Below are 24,076 nucleotides of genomic sequence, written 5' to 3' on the forward strand. Positions count from 1 at the left end.
TGCGGGGAATGCTCTACAACTACTATATCAGTGTTTATTCTTGTACCAGGTGCAATTTGCAACGGACATTTAACTTCATGTACAATAATACATTTACTTATAATTACTTAGACATTTCTTCAGAGTTCTTTCCTTGTTTTTAACGTATTGCATATGTTTGATGGGGGGGATAAATAGTTGGTCTGTGTTTCAGAGAAGATAAACTGACTAGCTGTAATCTGCTGGCTTTGGATTTGGGATGGTTGAGAAAATCCAAGAATCCATAGAAAAACAGATTTCTAGAGGTAGTTCTAAAGCTAGAAAGAGCAGAAGAAAAAGTTTTTCTAATAGTCTCATCGTTCCATAGTTTAATACAGTATTGTTCAATAAAATATGTGTATTATATGTAGAAAACTGAGTATATTTATCGATATTTTTGGGGGAAATATTCCTCGTCTTTATCGAACTTTTTAATTAAATAATTTGATAATTTTGACTCAGCTGTGACAACCGGCCGGTTTGACGGTTTGACGGCCGGCATAGTCCAGTGGTAACGCATTGGACTGCCATTCCGAAGGTCGCGGGTTCGAACCCGGCGTGCGCAAATAAATTTTATTTGATTAATTTGTGTTATTTCACAATTAATTAATTAAAATAATATATAGTATATTTGCGGCACGTTCCAGAGTGGAAGATACTACCAGTATCGCCCTGGTGTAAGACCATCATTCAGAATTGAAACGTTGCTCCAAATGGCTTTAGCCGTGTTTAGTGACTAGATCTGAATAGCCAGGTACTTCCCCACCTTCCTCTTTCCCTTCCCCACTTGCCTTCAGCCTCACAACATTCCCCAATTGGGGATGCCATAGTCTCACTGGCTCCAGACGGGAGCAGTTGGGACTCTTGTGAGGTATTCACTATAAAAAAATAAAAAAAAACACTATTTTAGTACTGCGGATTGACTGGTGAAAAAATATTTACTTTTTCTTTTAAATGTATTTTCTTCTATAGACTTCACAGTCCCATTTTTAAAAATTTAAGTTGTTTTTGTATTATATCAAGCCCACTTATAAGTAATTACACACTTTCAGCTATGATCTAAGATATTATTACATAATGTTACGAGTACATAAAGGTCTGAAATTCAGTACTATTCAACGCGGTAAGCCATCAGCTGTTTTTCAATACGAACAGAGTAGTTTAATTCTGTTATTTCAGATGTTTTCACTCCGGCCTAGTTATGCATTAATAAACGCATATTTTATCGTTCGTTATGATTATAATTTCATAATTTTGAGTTTGAAATGACATGTAAGATCGTGTATATTATTCCTTTCTAACCCTCTTCTTGTATGCTGATTTTAATTGAGTCCGAAAAACATCATTGGAGAGAATTGTTGATTTCCTTTAACAAATTAAATAAATTGAATTTCTACGGATACTGTTTTCCTACAAAATGTCAACTCAACGCGACCAGAAATAGCCAACCCCTGGACATTATAATACATTAATGCTTTCTTTGTAAACACATTAAAATTTATTGTTATTGTGTTGTGTTTGAATTGAGCACTTGTCATAATCTGATTGAATCTGCATACCTTCGCTTCACATTTCCCGTTTTTAGAATGCTATGACATTCAAACAATAATCCGTTGATAATAATTTAACTCAGTAGAAACCACGCATTCATTGACATTGGCCACGGATATACGAAGGAGAGTGTACGCTATTATTTTTTTAATATTATTTTACAAAGTAACATGTAATAAAATATGATAAAATATACATAATAAAAGTCTGTTGAATAAGGTATGATATTGAATTTCACATTTTTGTTACAATGTAATCGGTTACCTTTCAAGTTTGTCTACCTTGTAGGCGATATACATAAAGTTGATATTGTTCAGAAATACACGGAGAGTAATGAATTTTGCTAATTTATTATGAATCTTTTTAAATTATTTGTAATCCGGTTAAAAACGAATGAATTGATGGGTTTCCTGATAAACTTTTAGTAAAATACGAATTATCACGATATCGGAAGACGTTTTTATACATCGTGTCCCAAAATTCGACGCCAACCTTTCGAGGGATAGCAGGCCGCCAGCTCACGACCAATCATAATATCTAAATCAATCATCACCTCTGTACAAAAGTCAGTAGTTTTCGAGATATTCCCACTATTACGAATTTAGAAAAAAAATTCCACATTTGGTCAGTTTTTTTAATGCAACAACTACAAATTTCCACATTTTACATTTCTTATTTCTACTTGCTGCTATTGATCACAGTGCAAAAATAAAGTAGATACGCTACGTTTGGAAAAAAAAACCATAATAAATTAAATGAAAAAATACATCTAATTTTAATTCTTTATACCATAAAAAAATGTACCACACTGACATGGCAAGTTATTGCAACAAAACAGCTCGTTTTATGATGTTTTTAAAATAGTATAAGATTAACTATGTTTTACTTAAAAAAAAAGATATTTCAATTTTACTCACAAAGGAGACTTAATTTGAAGTAATAATTCAATCAAAGAACTAGTTTTTTTTAACATGTGTTAGATTGAGATAGAACCTGACGCCATTGGACATGAGTTAGAGTGAAATGTGAAATGAGTTAGAGTGAGTTTGACATGAGTTAGGCATGAGTTGGGCATGAGTTGGACATGAGTTGGACATGATTTAGAGTGAGAAGCTGCAGAAGCATAGAGAAAATCTAGAGTTTCTTGATAAAATTTAATTTAAAAGATTAAAGTTCGTTTAAAAGAGATGACTTCATGAACATGCTACATCTTCACTTGATACGAGAAGAAAGAACACAGCATCTTATTTGTACAATGAGCGCAGTTGTTTTCTGACTTGCTTTAAATTAACTAAGCACATACATATTATGTGTCAATTTTAATTTATAATCATGTTATATAATGAAAGTATGTACTGCGCCCTTTCAGCACCCAACCACGAAAATACTTTTAAATACATTATATATTATAATGTAGTACTTTTTCTTAATATTTATAGTTTTCTGGCGACCTACGTGGCATCGTGTCTCCGTGAAATTAACTGATTGAAGATTAGTTATATGCTAATAAATACCAGCATATTATATTACACTCTCAAATGAAATAAACGTTGTATTACCCTGTGTGGGTACAAATGTAAGCAGAAACTGCTTTTTCTAAAATAAAAACTTCGTACAATGTTGCATTCGAAGCAGATTTCGCCCGCGTTTTCATACCAGTTATTCTGTTCTTTGGTAACTAAATTTCATGTTCTAAAAAAATGATCGTTCTTCGGCCTTACCGTTTTTTTTTTTTTTTCCACTTATACTGCAACACTAAATTGTCTATTAGCGAAGCAATTATTTCTGTCACTTTTTTTATTTATTTTTTTTATTTTTATTTGTTTTTTTATTTTATTTTTTATTTTTATTTTTATTTGTTTTTATTTTATTTTTTTTTTTTTTTTAAATAAGTTTATTGGTTTAATAGGTACAGTTATAATGTATACCTACATATTACAAAGTTGTTTTTTTAAATATCAGAAAGAGTAAAGTAACACACCTTCAGCGATTTCATAAAAAAGATGTATGTTTTAATACAATTATATGATAGTAAAACATGTAGTATCTACCTAAAATACATTTTAATCTAAATCATATTTAATTTATTCTAATTGCCTACAGCTTGACATATTTGCAGTCTATGGTGTTGCCAATGTAGATTTTATAAAAACAAAAAATCAAATGCATTTTAAATAGTCCTTTAATTATGAAGTCTTCAAAGATTGTAGTGTCAACTTGTAGATGATAAAGATTATCTTAATTTTTAAAAACTAAAATTGAAGTTTTTTTTTTTGGTTTTAGGCATTTCACCCTGAAAAGAGTGCTTTGTGAAAATTGACGTTAACGTTTTCATAAAAATCTCCAGCGACAATATTACTTACTACAAACAAGGATTGTGCAATCATGGAACATTGTGGCAGGGCCACAATGTTTTTGTATTCTGTGACCGATGGAAAACAAAAAACATTGTGGCCCCGACCCAATGTTTTCGTCCGATGTTTTGAAAACATTTAGTCGCAAAAAAATGAAGTTGTTTTCATCGGAATTTGAACCCGCATTCCGAATGTCTAACATTGTATACCATATCTCCCTTGAACATTTTAATTTTCTAAGCTCTTAAAAATATATACTTATGTTTGTTTTATTTTTAGCAAATCTATAATTATTAAAAATAAATATAGGTACGAAATTCTCGAAAGAAAAAATTGCAAAACATGCTCAAAAAAGATTTAAAACACATTTGGTACTGTATACAGGGTTTTCTAATAAGATGTGTTATTTTGAATAGCCCGCTATTTCGGTAGATGTTACTTTTGAAGCTGTCATTGTTTGACATTTGACAAGTAGAAACTACGCCATTAATAAAAATGGAACGATACACGCTTCAACAACGCATTTAAATTATTAAAATTCACTTGAGTGAATCAAATGCAAATCATCTTGAGTGATGAAGCCCATTTCCACCTTGGCGGCTTCGTCAACAAGCAAACTTGTCACATCTGGGGCTCGGAACCCAAGAGTTATTGTTGAAAAGCGTCTCTATCCTCAACGTGTGACTGTTTGGTGCGGTTTATGGTCCGGCGGAGTCATTGGACCTTACTTTTTTGAAAATGAGGCTGGAGCAACAGTTACGGTGAATGGATTGCGCTATCGAGAGATGATTAATGATTTTTTATGGCCGAAATTAGATGTTATTGATCTGGACAACGCTTACTTTCAACAAGACGGCGCTACGTGCCACACAAGCAACGAAACCATTGATCTTTTACGATTGAATATCAAAATTACACCTCTTATTGGAAAACCCTGTATATATGAAGATGGTAGCAGAAGTCGGGGACGCCCGAGGAAGACATGGCACGATCAAGTGAATCAGATACTTGAGTCGGGCCATGTCAAGAGACAGATAAATAGAATATTATTTATGAGTCTATGTATGAATGTGAATGAGGCAAGGAGTGCGTGTCAAGACCGATTTGTTTGGCGGTCCGGTTCCTGTCTGCCTACCTCTGCGGAGAAATGGCGTGATAGTTAGTTAGTATTTATGAAGATATGTAGTAGCGCACTCCCTCTAACATTCGTATTTACATACCTCCCTTTCAAATAATCTTTTTCTTCTGTTTGATCGATTACTACAGAACCTCGAAGGATCACAGCTGTGGAGAAAATCATTGAGAATTTTTTTTTCTTAGTAAAGTTATTCTTGTTTCTGTTTTTCTAGGTCATTACCATTACAGAATATTACAAAGATTTCAAACGGCGACGTGTTATGAAAGTTGTACGGTTGTTACCAGTTTCATCTCGGTGATTAAAACTACATAATGATTATTTATATTGATGATTAAAAACCTATTGAAATGTGTTCATAATATATTTTTTCAAACAATAAACGCAGCACGATTGCCGGTCGTTGTGTTTATTTGTTACTTTGATTGTTAGTTTTTTAATTATCTTATATCAAACTGTTTGATGACTCGTGGCAAAGGTTTCCAACGAAGCTGGACATAAACCACTGTATTTAATTACAAATTTGATTAATTGTTAATTTTGTTGTTTAAAGCTATTACTACCCGGCTCGGCCCGTGATTTTTCCTTTTTTTCTTACTTTAAGCCATTTTTTTTTTATAAACAAACGTTTGAATTCAAAGCTTATAGTGGAATGAACACAGCATACGGAAAAAAGAAACGTGTTGGCTTTGAAATTTCACACAGAAAAATTCATGCAAGTTTCTTGTCGCCAGAGCTCACCGTATGTTGTTAGGCTGAAGGTAAGATAAGGTGAAGAGGGGAAAAGGAAGAGAAAGATTGTTAGTAAAATGTTATTCGTATGTAAATGCACTGAAGAAGGGCGTCAATTAATAAATTAATTGATAATAACATTCTCTCTCTCTCTCTCTCTCTTCAATTCAAGAAATCATTTAGATAATTAATTCGACATAAGACTCTAATAACTGGGGTTTGCTCGACGTGAACGTATTATTTTTTTTTCTAGAGGGATCCCTACGGATGTAAGATATTTAAGATCAATAAAAATAAAACCTAACCCTTAAAAATTTTATGTAAAACGGTTAGAAATTTTTTTAAAACGTTGTTCAACAATGAAATTAGCGGTAAGCACCAGATTTAATTTTTTGATATGATAAAATAGAAACTACCCGAGGGATCCCTTTTTAACATTTGAGAACTTAGTAATACGTTCGTCGGGAATATTCAAAATAAACCCCACGGAAAGATCTATTTTCTAGGCCTGCTAGGGCAAAGTCGACCGTAGGTCCGTCCATTACGCCGGGCCGCGCGCCGAATATTGTTTTTACACGACTTCATCAAATTTAATTCTTGTATGAAAAAACTCGCGCTACCGTTCCCTTAAAATTCCAACTTTATTTTAGAGATTCGATATCCAATACACCAAGGCCGTGCGTCGCATATTTTTGTGCACGGCTGCTTACTTACATTGTTATGGCCCCGTAGTAAGTTTTCAAAGATGGTTTGAAAGGGAGATATGAAAATACGAATGTTAGAGGGAACGCGCTAATATTAAAAAACGAAAACATACGTTACGAAAATACGAAATGTAACGGATATGAAAATATTTATTGAGTTCGCTCATCTTTCACCTCCTTCGGCAGCCTGCAAAGTTTTCCGTGTCAAGCTCTTGGTGAATATCAATGCTATTAATAGTGGAAATATATTGTGCAACAAACGGCACTTTGTATTCATGGATTCATAGCGCATGACGGAAATCACGCAACGGAATCAACATACTTAGTTTGACCTATATATTCTAAAATCTATGAATTTTTTAATGTTTTTCGTGGGGTGTTTTTGAAATTGCCGACAAAAGTTTTTGAGCCTCAATTTAACTCCATCTTATCATGTGACTTTTTTTATTTTTTTATTTATCTACTTAATAATGTAGTCATGTGACATTATATTTATTATTATATCTTGTAAAATTATTTTTTTACTTGGCAATAAAATGATAATAAAAGTGTATTATTATATAATAAATGAAAAATGTTTAAAAAAATTATTCTCGGTTAATTTACTAAGTTTGTTCGCAATAAAAAAAAATTATTTATCCAAGACACTATCTAGATTGCAGTTTAATTTGGGTAGAATCTTGCAATCATACTGTTGGTAGGTCTCAGTCTAAGCCGGTGTATAGTTAAAAATGATGGCATGGTCGAATTTGTTCAATTGTCATAACAACGCACCAGCAAGGCAGTGTACCTGGGTGGTTAACATTGTCTCATTGTCTTCAATGATTTAATATTCCTGTTTTTTATTTATTTTTTTATTTATTTAATACATGTTACATTGTTTTAAAATTTACATAAAGTAGATATAATGAATCACCATACTAGGCGGCTGCCTGTTTCATGGTGACCAATTGAGTGTAATTACTTTGTACGAAATATTAAATCTAGTGTAAACATATGAAATTAGTAACTAGGTATAGATGAAGCTAAAATTTTGGAAAAATTGTAATAAAAAGTAGAAGATAGAAATTAGAAAGGGGTAAGAAGTAAATTAGCATTAGATTGTAAAAATGTATATAATTATAAATATAATTTTTAATATGTGTGCATGCAAGCACACATGTGTATATAGCAGCAGACATACCTATATACATATAACAACACATGTATACATACACATATGACGCATCCTCACGCATATAAACAATATATACACCTCTATCTGAGTACTTGGAATAGGCTACTAACACTATAACAATCACACATCAAAAAATCCCCGAGCGCTTTCCTGAAACTGTCGTATTTGGCTATTGATTTTATTTCTAACGTTAAATTAAAATTCATACAATCATTCTCCAGTTCGCAAATAACATAATATACATTTGAATAACACGGTTCTAGCTAGTAGGAGAGCCCGTGCAAGATGAGCAGTCCACATGAAAAAACCAGTTAGCAATTGGGGTCACCTGTAGTATCTACACTGTACCTGTATTCCATACGAGCCCGCCGGCTCAAGTGGCAGGGCTTGAGGGGGGGAGAGGGGAGATTGTGGATCTCAATCCTGCCTGTACCTGTAGTACTACTTCCGATGTCAAGATCAAGGAGACGTTCAAGATGCATCTGGTCTGTTCCAAGAAGGAATGACTCGTGACATCGGCCAATTTTAGGGTTCTTGGACCATGAGCATTTTGAAAAAGTCTTTTAATAACCATTGCGGTAATTAGTCGACACTTACTGTCTTGATCGCAGTTTGACAGATTTTATCGACTAAAAGCTGTTTGTGGCTGCGCCTTACCTTAATGCAGTGCTAAAAGGTCACGGGTTGTAGACATGAATGAATTTTATTTAAAAACACAATATTGCATGCCACTAAATATAAATATATAAAACACGCCTCTAGTCGGAATGATTTTAAAATCCGCCGCAATAGTTTGTGGGGGGTTACGTGTTGTTTCAGGGTGGCAAGCTGGTAGAACTTACCAGTAACTAAATAGTAAATAGTAACATAATTTAATTGTATAATTATATGATAATTTTATTTAGTTTAAAACATTTATCATTTATATCCATCCGAACCCAGTATAGGCTTGTATAAGCGTATCAAAAACATCGATAACCAAAAAAATCAGGAAAATCAGAGCCCTTGGGCCCATGAGCATTTTCGCAATGTTTTTAACAACCATATCATATTAGTATATTTGTCAACACTTGCTATAACGATCTCCAATAATGTTTGTCAGTTGATATCGACTAAAATATTGTTTATAGAGCCCACTCCCTAGATAACCTCGCACGTCGACAAATGTCGATAGCCAAAAACAAGCAAATGACTAAAAAGTTTTAAAAAAATCAGTTTTTCAAAACGAACTCGTTTGATTTTGACATTTCAAAACGATAAACAACTGCTTGCGCTATTAAACATACCTACTAATATTAACTGAACATGGTTTTTTAATGATGTTCCTGCGCACCACAATGGGTTATGAACTTTTAATTTTCAAAATATGAACATATAATTATAACTCATATCGAAAAGTGGGTACCAAATTTATTTTATTAATTAATAAATCTTTACTTGAAATGTGTGATCATTCGAAAGGTAATTCTGGTTGTCCATCTAATTATTATTTATCAACAAAAAAATGTAATTATTATATTGACAATATTTGCTTTTTGAAAAGCAATAATCGTGAGGCATATATTTTATAAATACTTTCAGCTTCAATAATCCTACAATTATAACATCCCTTGATTTTACACGGGTTTGCGGTAGTGATTAATAAAATCTTATATCTGTTCCTGGAAGGAGCAGGATACAACGTCCATTTAGATAACATGAAAGGAAGTCAGAAAGACTAAAAATTCTTAAAGGCATACAACAACAATATTCAGTGGACAAGTGTTACTCGTAGCTGATTTTACACCGCAGAAGTAGAGGTGTTTCAGGAGGTGGCTGGCTAAGACTCTTCCAAGTGTTCTATGTAACTGCATATACAAATGTATGTATTGGTTTTACCAAACGCCTCAATAAAGAATAGTTTTAATTTAATGCTAATCATTTAGTTGGTCATTTATACAATTCAATGTAGCACACAGCCGGCCAAAACAGACGGATACAATAACAGGTAGTTACTGCAGTGAGTACCGAGCAGATCACTGTGGTCCGTCCTACATCCAACTACCGCAGCATGCGAGTGGACCACCATCTTCCGTGCAGGCAACAGGCACATCTCACAAGAGACGAGTACTACTAACAACTGGTTTTGATTTGGAATCATCAAACGCACTTACACAATATGCTAATTAATGTGAGTTAAATGGGTTAGTACTGGAAACACAGTCAAGTTTTTTTAGAGCGGACACCTCCTGGGCGGTCAAAAAGCTATTATTTTATTAGTATTATTACTAAACACACCTTCCGTAATTTTTGAGCCACTACACGATAAGGGGTCAATACTACGTCCCTATTCGCAAGAGGTCATTAATACACTGTTTGGAAAAGGGCTGAAAAATATGCGAAGACACGTTGTAGAACCAGTTGAATACTCAACGAATATCCAGGTGAATTACTATGGATTTGACTACTGTTCAGGCAAGGGAGATAGCAAAATGTTGCTATATAAAGCCTGATAAATCGTCAAACTTTCAAAAGCATTCTACAGTAAAAAGTGTTCTCAAAACAGAACAAAAAACTGGCATTTACATATAATTGACGATGATTATTGAACCAATAGTTGACGTGATTTCCTCATTAGTTCATTTCTGAGTGGTCTCGTAGATCATAATATTTGTATGGCCTTCGTAATTCTTTACGGACTCTGTTGATTGCTCTCACGAAGTCCAGATTTTCTATCCAGAATCTAGATCGCTGAATTATTGTCACCCGTGTAAACCGTAGCAAGTGGCCATAAATTTACCTCCGCGGTGGTCGGTAAAACACGCTCGATGACAGACGATATAGTCACCAGCTTCTACTAGATACTGGGTGCCATGCGCTATATACTTATACGGTGCTGGAACTAAACGGTAATATTGAAGATTCTCGATTTCCGCTAACACCGACATGTACTCTTATTACTACTGACCTGCAGTCTAGTTCATATTTACCTTCTTTTGAAATACTTTGGACCAGGTTTAAAATATTAACAATAATGGATGCTCCATTTTAGACTGCACTGAAACATGAAGCATTCAACATTTAGGATGCTTCAAATTTAATAGATGGGTCCTACAACATCTTCAATATCTTCTTTTTCTATCTTCATCATGAATCACCTATTTTATTAAGCTTCTCCTAGATTATCATTTCCATAATCTTCTGTTAGTTACTCCCCATGATGCGACAAAGAAATTATAAAAGTTATCTGTTTGTTTTTAAATCATTTCGCAATTTCTTCGCCTTTCAATGGAGATTATTTATTACAAAATAATATAACATTTCAAAGTATAACAGAAATACAAAAAATCTTATTATTCCATTACTACATAATTTAAGTATTTACATTTAAAAAAATAAAATAATCGTTAAATGGCGATGTGTAAACAATATTCAAAGACTTATCAAATAACTACAGAGGTACTTCAACATACAAATTAACATAATTCAATATTTAAATTAACTACAAACGTAATTCAAAATTCAAATTAACTACAAACGTGATACAATATACGCAATTTTAACGACTTATTCTAAAAAGATGTAACAATAGCCAATATTTTTTAATTACTAGATAGTATACATAGATTAAGTCTACATGTATTTTTAAGGGTACAATATGTTACTATCCAATTTAAGTGAGTTTATTTGCTTTTTGTATTTTTAATATTTCAATGTTTCGGTACATTAATTTTGTTTTTGGACGATAGTATATTGTCTTCCTGTCTCTCCAAAACATATTTTGGATAGGTCTATAATATGTATATTCCAACTTCAAAAGGTTATTTGCATTGTAGCAATACTTGGTTTAGTGTCCAAGTTTCTATGAACTTCATAAGAATAGATTTATTTATTTATTTATTGACGCCCTTTTGCGGGGCTTTTACATGAGAATATTAAGAAATATCCATTATTTATTGTACATAACTGAATTGCTTCATTAACAACATTTTATATTTATTTAAACATGAATTGAAGATGTCCACTGACTTGGTATAGTTGATTCCTTCCATTAGTATTCTGGACAAAGAGGAATACATATGGTAGTTAGTCCCAGAATTTCTGCACTGAAATAAATTTCTGCTGATTTCTAGTATTACGTTGTGGAATCCGAAAGATTATCAATTCTAGCAATACCGGACTATCAACTAAATCATTTAGAATGTTATATAGAAATACCAAGTCAGTGAACATTCTTCCGTCTGACAATTTGAGCATATTCATATAATTGAACTATGAGTATTGTATTTCAACATAATTCCTGGAATACTCATTTTAAAATATATGAAACTTAAGAATTTGTTTTGTATTCTTTCAATAGCTTGTACATGTATATTATAATGTGGGTTCCAGACAGGAGAATTGTACTCAAGGTGACTTCTTACATAGGCAAAATAGATAATACATAAATTCAAACTATTCTGATTCTTAGTTTCAGTTAAAGGTTAAAGAATTGATGTTGAAAAATACAATAACCCCTTTTTAAAATCCTTTCAAACGCATGTTAATGTGAACTGTTTTAAATGTATTGCGTTACAGTGTGGTTGTTCGAATCAAGAAAAAAATATATATTCGAGATCGATAATTCGCTTCAGGTTTCGGCTAAATGGTCAAAGCACCAAAACCCGCCCAGCAACTTTAATAACAAAAGGTTTTAACACGCGCCACGTGAAAATTAACGGTTGTCCCATTTTCATTGGCCTTAATAAAACGGGATGTCCTCATTAATTATTACACATGTCCAAGCTTCCCTATATAAAATGTAGGCGAAGATCACGAATTGTTGGTTTCGTACCTGCAGTGCCAAGAAACCTGTTCTGTTTAAACAAAAGCTTTTGCTGGATGAAATTAACGGATACCCACCATCGATAGCGCCCCCAATAAAACAAGATGCACTTATCTGATGACGCAGATGATAAACGCATTCTCAAAAGCATATTGGTGCCAACACTGATCTTATCGCATTTTTAATATCTTTTATATTCAATTATTTAATTCGTGGCCAGTATACGATGACTAACTTTGTTTCTTCGATATTTGAAACGGACAGTTTTATTTTCTCGTTGAGACCAATTTTTCACAAACTTTCACAAAATTTTCATAAAATATCGTTTTTAGAATGGATTTGGATTTTAGTCTTTCGAGGAAGAACTTTTATATTAGATACGCTCTGCTTAGATATGCTTCTTGTATATAAAATATTCACACTAAAATAGTTGTAAATTTTGTGAAATGTGTTTAATTTTATGACTTGTTCAGTCAAGAATCATTTGTAGTATTCATAGCAACTACACGAGTTTTGTGCGAATACATAAAGATCATTAAAAAAGCAGGCACTAAAAACAGCATTGGAGACCGGATATAGATTTTAGTATTTTTTTATGTATACTGTTATTGATTTTACAGATGAATGCCGCGGTGATAAAATAATAGAATTTACGATATTTTTTATCGACGATGGCAGATTTTGATTCTAAATTCACGCCAAACTTTGCGGCATATTTCTAAGTCATAATTATTATCTTCATAGGGTACTTTCACCAACAGTCATCGAACTCACCAATCATGTTTTGTGCATTAAAAAATACAGCCATGTTTTATAAAATAAGATTTTCACGGCCAAAAGTATTTTTGTTATTTGTTTTTGGGGTGTTATGCCGTGTTGCGCTAACTCCTTCTTTAGCCAACCTTACAGTGTCCATCAAAAAAAAAGCCATGTTTTGTTGTTTTTAGTTAGTGTGGGTACTTCATTTGTGAATAATGAATGAAACAGTGAGATTGTCTCATCAAGCATTACGCACATTACGCGTGTCTTGTAATGTAATACCATGATGTAATGAAATGGTTTGGAAGAATTCCACGTTCACACATCTGCAACTCCATCTTTTCTTTCAAGGTCAGTTAGACAGATTCTTTAGAGTCTTTCTATGTCGTCCCCAAATTACTTACAGAAACAAATTTTTGTAAAGATATATTGGGACGTATTTCTTACCTATGTCTAAATTATGTAAGTATCTACGTATTATCGATGAGATTTTGGCCATTATCTCTGATGTGTTCAATCGATTGTCATATTCTTGGCGTATTTTACCAAAATTGTCTGCCTGAAACTGCATTTTGTCTAACGGCTAATGTCCTTTTTATTATCATTTTAATTAATCACCTTTTCATCGTTAGATGAATCAGTTGAATTTAAGGTATTTGTCAACCGTTTTTTTCTCTAAAGTAAGTCGCGGAGTTAATAAATTATTTTGTTACAGCTGCTTAGATTATAGAATCTCACTTTTTAATGGCTTTGCTTTTAATCGACAAGCAGAACCGGAATAGACTAGAAAACCAAGATAGCAATAACTTAGAATTTTATAAAAAGGTTAGGTAGGATCATCATTATTCTAGCTGAAGGATTATTATTTCTATATATATTCATATTATTTATATCAACCAGATTTATACAAAGGGATATACAATAATCTGGTCAAGCTAGCAAATGGGAAATGATTTCTCGATTCCTGATGAATTCGATTTTCGAGCATTTTAACGATAAATCTAGCAACTAACATCGCTAATTTCAAATTTGTTAAATATCCCAACTTTTTCATTAATTTCAACCTGATGACAGTCACCATACGAGAGGAGATGATGCTAAAAAAAATTAGTCTTCAATGCGAAATTATTTGATGATTTCCAGTTTTACACTTAAGACTTTTCATGAGTAAGTTTAATATGAATAAAGAGTTATTGTATTCTTTATTTCAGCTACACAGTATAAACAAATAACTGGTTTAATTTTAACATTGCAAAGTCAGGTAATTGATTAATCTTTAAAAATTCAGCACTGTCTTCGAGACGTCTAATTGACCTGTTGTGTGTAGCTTTTTTGTATTTCCTTTGATCTATTTTTACAGTCATCTCGTTACGATCGAGTTGTTTCGGTCAGACCGGCCATTAATCAAACAGAGTACCGACAATCAAATAGCCCAATTTAATTTATTACCGCGAGGAGGGTCGCAGTCTTTTTATTTTATGGTAAACATCACTGGGATCGAACCTCCCATTAATATTGGCTCTGTTTTGCAGTCGTTAATTATTTTAGTTGGTTTTCGGCCGTATATTGTGACAACTGCAACCGGTAAATTAAGCAAAATAACGACAGTCTTTATCTAATTGTTTGACTTTTAGTGGTATTAAGTCATATTATGCTTCCTAATCCTTGTTTAGCCCAAAGTTTGCCGAACATCGCAGCGGCCGTTATCAAATAATGCATAAGTCGGATTAGTATCTACCTTAAACAAACAACGATATCAGTACCTCAATCAGCTTACATTTTTAACTAAGTGTTTATTATTTCCGTAGGTTGCCTTCAAGTACTTTGTTTATTATGTGCTTCAATAACTTTAGTATCTTTATTCCACGTACCATTTAAATATATAGAATCCCACTTGTAGATTTTAGTGATTAGCTTCCACAGAACAAAGCCTGAAAGCTCACTCAAGCAAACGATGGGCGGTGAAACATAAAAGAGAATCCAAGTTTGTATTCTATTGAAGAGCTGGCACTTAGAACACTCAATAAAATAACACTTTTTAGGGACATTACTGAAAAATTTTACTTTAAAGCGATAGGAAAATAAACAAGTTTGAGACCGCCGGTATCTAAAATAGCGAGATTAATTAAGTGTACATGAAAATCCATTGTTCTCGTTTTAGAGTCGTAAAAATCACCTTCTTCCAATGAATATTTATTGAACCCTGTATTTATTATGATTTTCTTTGTTTTCAGGGTAAAGTGGTGATCAGGCCAATTGCCTTCAAACCAATGGGCATTCCCGTCACCGGCAACGGCAGACTGTCCAACGCCGGGGAGAGGTATGGATCCACGCCCGTCCTCACAGCCCGCCCCGGTTCACACATCACCATCTATGGCAGTAAGTTCAATTGTTCTTCTTCAAAACAAATGAATCTTTAGCAATTTCTTCCACTCCCCCCTTTTTTCCCCCTCCTTCTCCTTTATATTTTTCTCGTTCTTCTCCATCATCTCCTTTTACTTTTTTTCTTATTTGTATCACTATGCCTCTTTTGGTTTTCTCCCTGTCTTTTTTTACTGTTTTTGGCTAGGGCCCACATTTCAAACCTTCCTCATATTTTTTTCTACTGCTTTTTGATGTTGGCATTTTTCCTTCTATTTTTCAGTTGATTGTGGCCTTTCAACGTCTATGATCGCATTAACAATGTATAAATTTTAAGACAATTTCGTTTGTTGGTAGGAATATTTGTTAATTTTTTTGTGTTTTGGAGCATCGTCCCGTACTTTCTGTGAGATGTAGATTTAGATTGATGATATCTGGAATTGGTTTTAAGTATATAATGTTAACAGTCATGTATTATATCTTAGTATTTGAATAATCTTCCCATATGTGACACACATGTAACAACAGAGAACGAAAAGTTGATGCTACAGTTCAACAATTCGCTTAATTTAATTACGCTAATGGAGCAATAAAATATTAACCTCGGTGCAATTCCATCCCTAAGAATTATACTGTGGCTTAATTATTTTAGGTATCTTAGTTTTCTTCAAATGATAAAAAAAACTGAACGTTCTATAAGTGTTGACTAGTATTAAACCTCCATTAGACTTTTCTATTACTAATTCCCGATCTTTTATTTTCCACTCTAATCAATTTACACAACAGTGCGCAATGCAATTATTATTTTTTTGGATTATTAACGCACTTTTTAGGGGCTTTTACATAAGAATACATCGTACAAATTATACAGTATTGTACATAACAAAACTGCCTCAGTAACAATTTTTTGTATTTATTGAGTGATAAATTGAAGATATCCACTAACTCAGCATGATTATTTCCCTCCATCAATTTTCTGAGATTATGTTGATTATTTACGTACTCCAATTCAAACAGTGCATGAAAATGCGCAAAAGGCTTTGATATGATGTTGTTTGCTTTTTACGCAAAAAAAATTCAACGAATAAAGCAGCTCCCTGTGAATCGATGCATCCAGCTGTCAAATTAATTATACAGAGATCACTGCTCACTGGTCGCGTTTTGAGTTACCTTTTTATTGCAATTCAATTCCGAGAATTCTATTCGACAAAAACTCTTAGACGAATCTATTCTTAGAAGTGAATCAGACCCATAGTGTAGGTCAGTCATCGGTGAACTATAATCGTGTCCTCTCAAATCTTAACTTATTTTTGAAAAGATGGACGCAGCTAATGCAAAATTATTACAGGAAGGTTCAAAAGAGCATTAGTACTGGAAAATGATTTTCTGAGAAACAATCTTGATCAATATTACCAAATTACGCAGTAAGCTTAAGTTTCAATTGCCTACCAATTTCGTAACACCCTAATGGGTCATTGGCTTTTGAAAAATGCTTTTAAAGCACGTAAAAGGCTTCGCTGCAAAGTTCTGTTCTTCATTAGTTTTTTAATGGGCTTACTTGTTCAATTAACCAATTACACGGGCCAATGGCTTCAGTTTTTTCAGGTTTTGCCTACCTACTTGTTCCTGGTTTGGCTTCAAATTTTATGAAACAGTTTTTGTTTAAGGTACTACATTTTGTTAACTATTTCGTCATTGAATTCGTGATCTGCTGTAATCTCGATTACGCTGGATTTCTCGGTTGTTAACGGCAGATTTGAGAATCGTGCCCTGGGCGAATTAAGGTTTTGCCTAGCATTTTTTTTGTATTCACTGTATAGCAATAGCTTGATCATCAATGGATTTAACTTGTTCATTCAGATTTTATCTCTGTTTGCTCGAATACATTAGGTAATGCATTATAACATATCTATTGATGATCGTGGCAGTCATTCTTGTCATCACTAAATGTTAATTCAGCTCCTAAAAAAATTGTAAAATGTTTGAAAATGCGTTTGGAAAGTTGTTCGTGGTATTTTTGTTAAAATATGTTGTAAATATTTATTTTTTCGTCCTTATCTTAAATTAATCGCATTTTTCTTCCATTTTTCTTTAAATAAAAATGTTATTTCACATGGTCACTCTACATGTTTACTACATTATTGAAATAGGTTCCTTCAGCTTAGTGGGTAAACATCATTCATGTAACAATATTAAAATAGGTTCCTTCAGATTAGTGGGTAACCATTATTCCTGCAACAATATTAAAATAGGTCCTATATATAAATAGGTAGATAAGTATTTATTAAATAATTAATCAATTTACAGTATAATAGTATTGCAGAGTATAATCAATAATGTTAACTGAAATAATTCAAACAATTAGTTTTCACTGCTTTTGATTTTTTAATGTTCCTCTTCTATAGAAGCTGACGCTTATGTCTAGAAGGGTGGTGAGCATTAAGATTAAGAATATTTAGTGTTTGTAATTATGAATATTAAAATTTATAATTAATTAAAAAGATATTTTCATAATTTTGGTATTTTTCTATTTTTCTGATATTTTTGGGTAGGCTGTTGAAGTATTTTTTCCCTAGATATATGTTATGATGTTGAGCAAAAGTGGTGTTACATTTTTGTGTTGGAAATATATGTTTTTGACGAGTACGACTTTCAGCTTAATAGTTTAATATGAAAATAGGTTCCTTCAGCTTAGTGGGTAACCATTATTCATGCAAAATTATTGTACTTACATGTTACTTTGTGTTATTTTTATTATTTTGTAAAATTATTAACCTCAACACAGGGTAGTCCCCCAGTGAGGTTAATAATTAAAAAGTAAACACCGATACCGCATGTAAAGAAACAATAAATAAAAATAAATTGATTTATCAAGTTTTTTCAACCACGGTCAGAACTGTAGTTTTGTAACTCAATAATTTAATATTTGGTTAATTAGATCTAAATTCGTTATGACATCAAATTTTCTTCCAAGGATTTGTAAAATATATATTTTTTAAATGACAACACTTTAGGACCTAGAAATCGTCTTCTATCCTTGTGTATGAACTGCTTTAAACTGCTCCGATATCCTATTCAACTTCCTACGTTCCTTTTCATACGATAAAGAAGTCAAAAGTATGCCAACACAAATTAATTTTCATGACCGAATATTATTTTTACGCGTATTTTCGAAAAATGTCTTCACCAAGCCAGGCTCATTGTACCTACCTATAAATAGAGTGACGAAACCAACCATTTATCCTTGTCTAAAATTGAAAGATAATGTATTTTGTCAAACGAATAGTTGTTGTTCAGTTCGCTACGCCTTGAGGAGAGTACAACTCACGATCTTGCTAAGTTATATTCAATATAAAGTTATATGACCAAGCGTGACGATCTGTGTCAGTGACAGCCGTGGGAATAGCAAATCAGTAACTCCGTGGAATTAACCCACCCACATAGATTGTGTGACAGGCGTGACTAGAGAACAGTCAGAATTTTATCACCACAGGATGGATTCAACGCAGAAAAATATTAAATGTTTTGGAAGAAAACGTTTTGCGCATCTTTTAAAAATTATTTCTTGAATACGTTACTACTTATTCTCTTTTGAACAATGAATACGCCTTATTTCTTATATAACCTCTAAAATCGCATTACAATCTTGATCACAGTAATGGCTAGTAGGATTATTGTCCCTGAGACTTCTATTTATTTTTATTTCATCAATTAATTCCCTTTGAAAGTGTGTCTTATAAAAATGCCCTTATATTCAAATTTCAATCATTAACGTTAAAGAAAATTATTCGAAAAGCGTTCGTCATCGAGTTTTTTTTAAATCCCGAAAGCTGAGATTCTGGATTTTGGCTTTCCTCAGCTTGTCAGTCGATCAACTGCCATATAGAACTCGTTGGCATTTCCAGAGGAAAGCTGAAAAAACCCTTATTTATTAGGGAGAAAAATCTAGGACATCAATGGACCAAGGTTACCCGAGTATGGAATGATCTTATAAGAAGGACAAGGAGGCCAATGGATAAGGAAAAGTGATGAAAATGATTCATACTTAGTTGTGCTAGTAAAATGTACTTGACCATTTGTGAAATATATAATCTAGTCATTATTGTGTGATTGCAACTTTAACATAATAGTGTGATGGTAGATACTCTTAAAACCCCCCTCGTGACCAACATTCAGATGTGGGAACCAGGTTTTTTCCCATCCTTTTTCTTCCTCATCTTCCGCCCTTCCCCACTCTCTTCAACCTCACAACATACACCATTTGGGGGTTCCACTGGTTCCGGACAGTCGAGAGCATTTGGTCCTCTAGGGCGGTATTCCCAGAAGTAAAATTTCCGCAGGTGAGATACAAAAAGAAAGAAAAATTAAGATAAAAAATTCCTTTAAAAATGACGAAAAACGAACTAGTCTGGATCCATGGAGGCTTTAAAATGAATATACAAATCAAAAATGTGCACTTACTTAGTGTGCCTAGTATCATTAAGAATATATGTAATTAGTTGGCAAACGGAGTCTAGAAACGGTTGATTTTTATTTATTTTGTGACTAATTTTACCAACAAAAAATAATAAAGGGAAACTGTCACAGATAATCTTATCTTAATACAAAGTTGTTTCTTATATATGCGTTCATACATTTCTAATGAAAAAATACATTTTTTACTCGTTTATAATTACATTTTATAAAGAAATTAGCAATTTATTTTATTATTAGTATGCAAGAAGATAGGAAAAGTTTCAATATATGCAATATTTAAGCATATTTTTTGGTATTCTTAACATACACTCGTAGTAAAGATTAATCTAAACCAGTAATTTCACATTAAGAGGAAGCTACAAGCCAAAAATGTGTATATTCTTGGTTTACCTTATATCGCAGGTAATAGGCATTAAAATCGCTTAACAAACGGAGTCTAGAAACGTTCGATTTAAAGCACAAAACTTGTTTTTATTTATTTTGTAAGTAATTTTGTAAGAAAGCAAAAAATTCAATCAAGTGAAACTGTCACAGATAATCTTAGCTATAATACTGTATTTTAAGTTGTTTCCTTTATGCGTTCATACATATCTAATGAAAAAATATTTTTTTAGTAGTTTACATTTATATTTTTTATTGAGTAATTTATTTTTTATATGTATTTCTACTCAAGCGAAACGATGGGAAAACCTTCAATTTATCTAAATCATATGTTTTGGTATTCATAATGTACACCAATTCGTTATAAAGATTAATCAAAATAGTGATTTGGCATTAAGTTTCGCCTTAAGAGCTGTAGTTGAATTGCCTCGATGGTAAATGAATCATTCTGCAACAACTGTCAATTTCACATTAGATATTAGATAAGTATCAGACAGAAAACTGTCTTTTGAAATGATAATATTATATACCTGTATCGTGACGATTTTGTATGACGGTGTGCCTACCAAGGCGTTCATTTCCCACACATAAATAGAAACGTATTAATATTCATCTCCCGTTTCTAGTGTGAAATCGTCAGATGAATGAAGTTGGATGCGCAATGTATCACGTGACATTCGCATCTGTAATGTGATCTCCTCATTCACCTGGAGACATATGTTATGTTTAATGAAACTTAGCACGTCCTGACTCACCTACTATTTCATTGAAGAAGTGTGGGAATTGTCGTTTGTCAACATACTGGAAATAAGGTTTCATTTTTGTCAATAAACCAAATCTCCGAAGCACTTTGATATTTGTATCATATATTTGGTATACACGGTTTCCGGAAACTAGTTTAACCAGAGTACCAGCGTTAAACTAGGGAATCTAGATCACAAGGAGAATCCAATAAAAACAAAAAAACTCACAACAATTTATTTCGTAATTTTGTGTAAAGAAAGAATTGGAGCCGGGTTTAACTAACTAACTAATTAACTAACTAACTAACCATCTCGCCGATTCCCGCAGGGGTAGGCAGAGAGGACGGACCGCCAAACAACTCGGTCTTGGCACACACTTCTTGCCTCATTCACATTCATACATCGTCTCATACATACTCTTCTATTATTCTTTAAGTTTTAAATTTTAAAAGAAATTTAACAGCTGAAGTTTACCACGTACCGGTGTTTTTTTTTCAAATTTGACCTTAAAACGAAACCTTAAAACAAATAAGTTAAATATATTCCAAATTTCCCGCTGGTACTACTAGTTTACGGATAACATGTTCCTACCTAAATACAGGGTTTTCCAATAAGAGGTGTTATTTTGATATTTAATCGTAAAATATCAATGGTTTCGTTGTTTGTGTGGCACGTAGCGCCGTCTTGTTGAAAGTAAACGTTGTCCAGATCAATACCATCCAATTCCGGCCATAAAAAATCATTTATAATCTCTCGATAGCGCAATCCATTCACCGTAAATGTTGCTCCAGCCTCATTTTCGAAAAAGTAAGGTCCAATGACTTCGCCGGACCATAAACCGCACCAAACAGTAACACGTTGAGGATAGAGAGGCTTTTCAACAATAACTCTTGGGTTTGCCGAGCCCCAGATGCGACAATTTTGCTTGTTGACGAAGCCACCGAGGTGGAAATGGGCCTCATCACTCAAGATGATTTGCATTTTATTCACTCAAGTGAATTTTAATAATTTCAATCATTCCATTTTCATTAATGGCGTAGTTTCTACTTGTCAAATGTCAAAAAATGATAGCTTTAAATGTAACATCTACCGAAATAGTGGGCTATTCAAAATAACACTTCTTATTGGAAAACCCTGTAAATATATTTTTTTTTATGTGAACACCGCATAAATGTAAAGGATAAAAATGTTGTATATGTTTCCTCCAGTTAATTAATATGTCCCTAATTGAAAATAACTGGTATTAGCGAGGGATTTTATCAGGGTATGTTTTGAGTACGCAGAAATAGGGAAGTGAATGAGAAGGGGAAGAGGACGATTGGGGAGTAGATATCTGGCTATTCAGATCTGCTCAGCAAACATGGCCTATGCCATTTCAGGCAACGTTACGATTTAATGGTGGTTTTTCACTAGGGCATTTTAAAAAGAGACGATAGCATGATTTCAAGAAATAAAAATAAGTAATCATTTATTTAGGTCGCGCAATTTATTCAACTGATTATTTTTTTAGCTATGTTTAGTAGCCACATAAGAAAGGCCAATAGCTTTTTTCTTCTAATTCTTCTTACCATGCTCTATAATCTTTCTACTCCCTCATTTTTCTTCGATTCCTCCACATTTCTAGACAGGGATTAGCAATGTCGTAACTTTTCTTGCAAATCATTTCTTAAATTGGATCCCCGAGAATTAACTTAGGTATTCTTTGATATTCTCGTGATTCAAAATTAACCCATACTGATTAAAGACATACTAATTGATAATTTGAGATCTTTTCGTGATTCAGAATCAACCCATATAGTGATTAGAGACATACTGATCGATAATCTTGATATATTCTCGTGATTCAGGATTAACCCTTACTGAGTAGAGACATACTGATCGATAATCGTGATATATTCTCGTGATTCAGGATTAACCCTTACTGAGTAGAGACATACTGATTGATAATATTGAGATATCATCGTGATTCAGAATTAACAAATTTAGTGATTAGAGACATACTGATTGATAATTTGACATATTCTCGTGATTCAGAATTAACCCATTTTGGGGATTAGAAACATACCTACTGATTGATAATTTGATATATTCTCGTGATTCAGAATTAACCCATTTTGGGGATTAGAGACATAGGTACTGATTGATAATTTGATATATTCTCGTGATTCAGAATTAACCCATTTTGGGGATTAGAGACATACTGATTGATAATTTGAGATATTCTCGTGATTCGGAACTAACCCATTTAGTTTTTAAAGACATGCTGATTGATAATTTTGAGATATTCTCGCTGTTCATAAATAACCCATTTAGTTATTAGACACATACTGATTGATAATTTGAGATATTCTCGTGATTCGGAATTAACCCATTTAGTTATTAAAGACATACTGATTGATAATATTGAGATATTCTCGTTGTTCAGAATTAACCCATTTAGTTATTAGACACATACTGATTGGTAATTTGAGATATTCTCGTGATTCGGAATTAACCCATTTAGTTATTAAAGACATACTGATTGATAATATTGAGATATTCTCGTGGTTCGGAATTAACCCATTTAGTTATTAGACACATACTGATCGATAATATTGAGATATTCTCGTGATTCAGAATTAACCCATACTGATTAGAGACATACTGATTGATAATATTGAGATATTCTCGTGATTCAGAATTAACTAATTTAGTTATTAGAGACATACTGATTGATAATTTGAGATATTCTCGTGATTCGGAATTAACCCATTTAGTAATTAAAGACATATTGATTGATAATATTGAGATATTCTCGTTGTTCAGAATTAACCCATTTAGTTATTAGACACATACTGATTGATAATTTGAGATATTCTCGTGATTCGGAATTAACCCATTT

The 24,076-nt window shown here is 32.8% G+C and overlaps 1 protein-coding gene across 3 annotated transcripts in view; it reads left to right on the forward strand.

Annotated features, from left to right (window-relative positions):
- The window catches only part of LOC149419810 (leucine zipper putative tumor suppressor 2 homolog), a 317,696-nt gene that overhangs the window by 263,634 nt on the left and 29,986 nt on the right, over positions 1-24,076 (forward strand). For all 3 annotated transcript variants that reach the window (XM_089637038.1, XM_089637040.1, XM_089637041.1), the window contains one exon: positions 15,469-15,613. In XM_089637038.1, the coding sequence (XP_089493164.1) occupies positions 15,469-15,613 (145 nt within the window). The remainder of the gene's footprint in view (positions 1-15,468; positions 15,614-24,076) is intronic.

This window comes from Hesperophylax consimilis, chromosome 11 (assembly GCF_061612785.1).
Source record: "Hesperophylax consimilis isolate HC1 chromosome 11, BYU_Hcon_1.0, whole genome shotgun sequence".
NCBI lineage: Eukaryota > Metazoa > Arthropoda > Insecta > Trichoptera > Limnephilidae > Hesperophylax > Hesperophylax consimilis.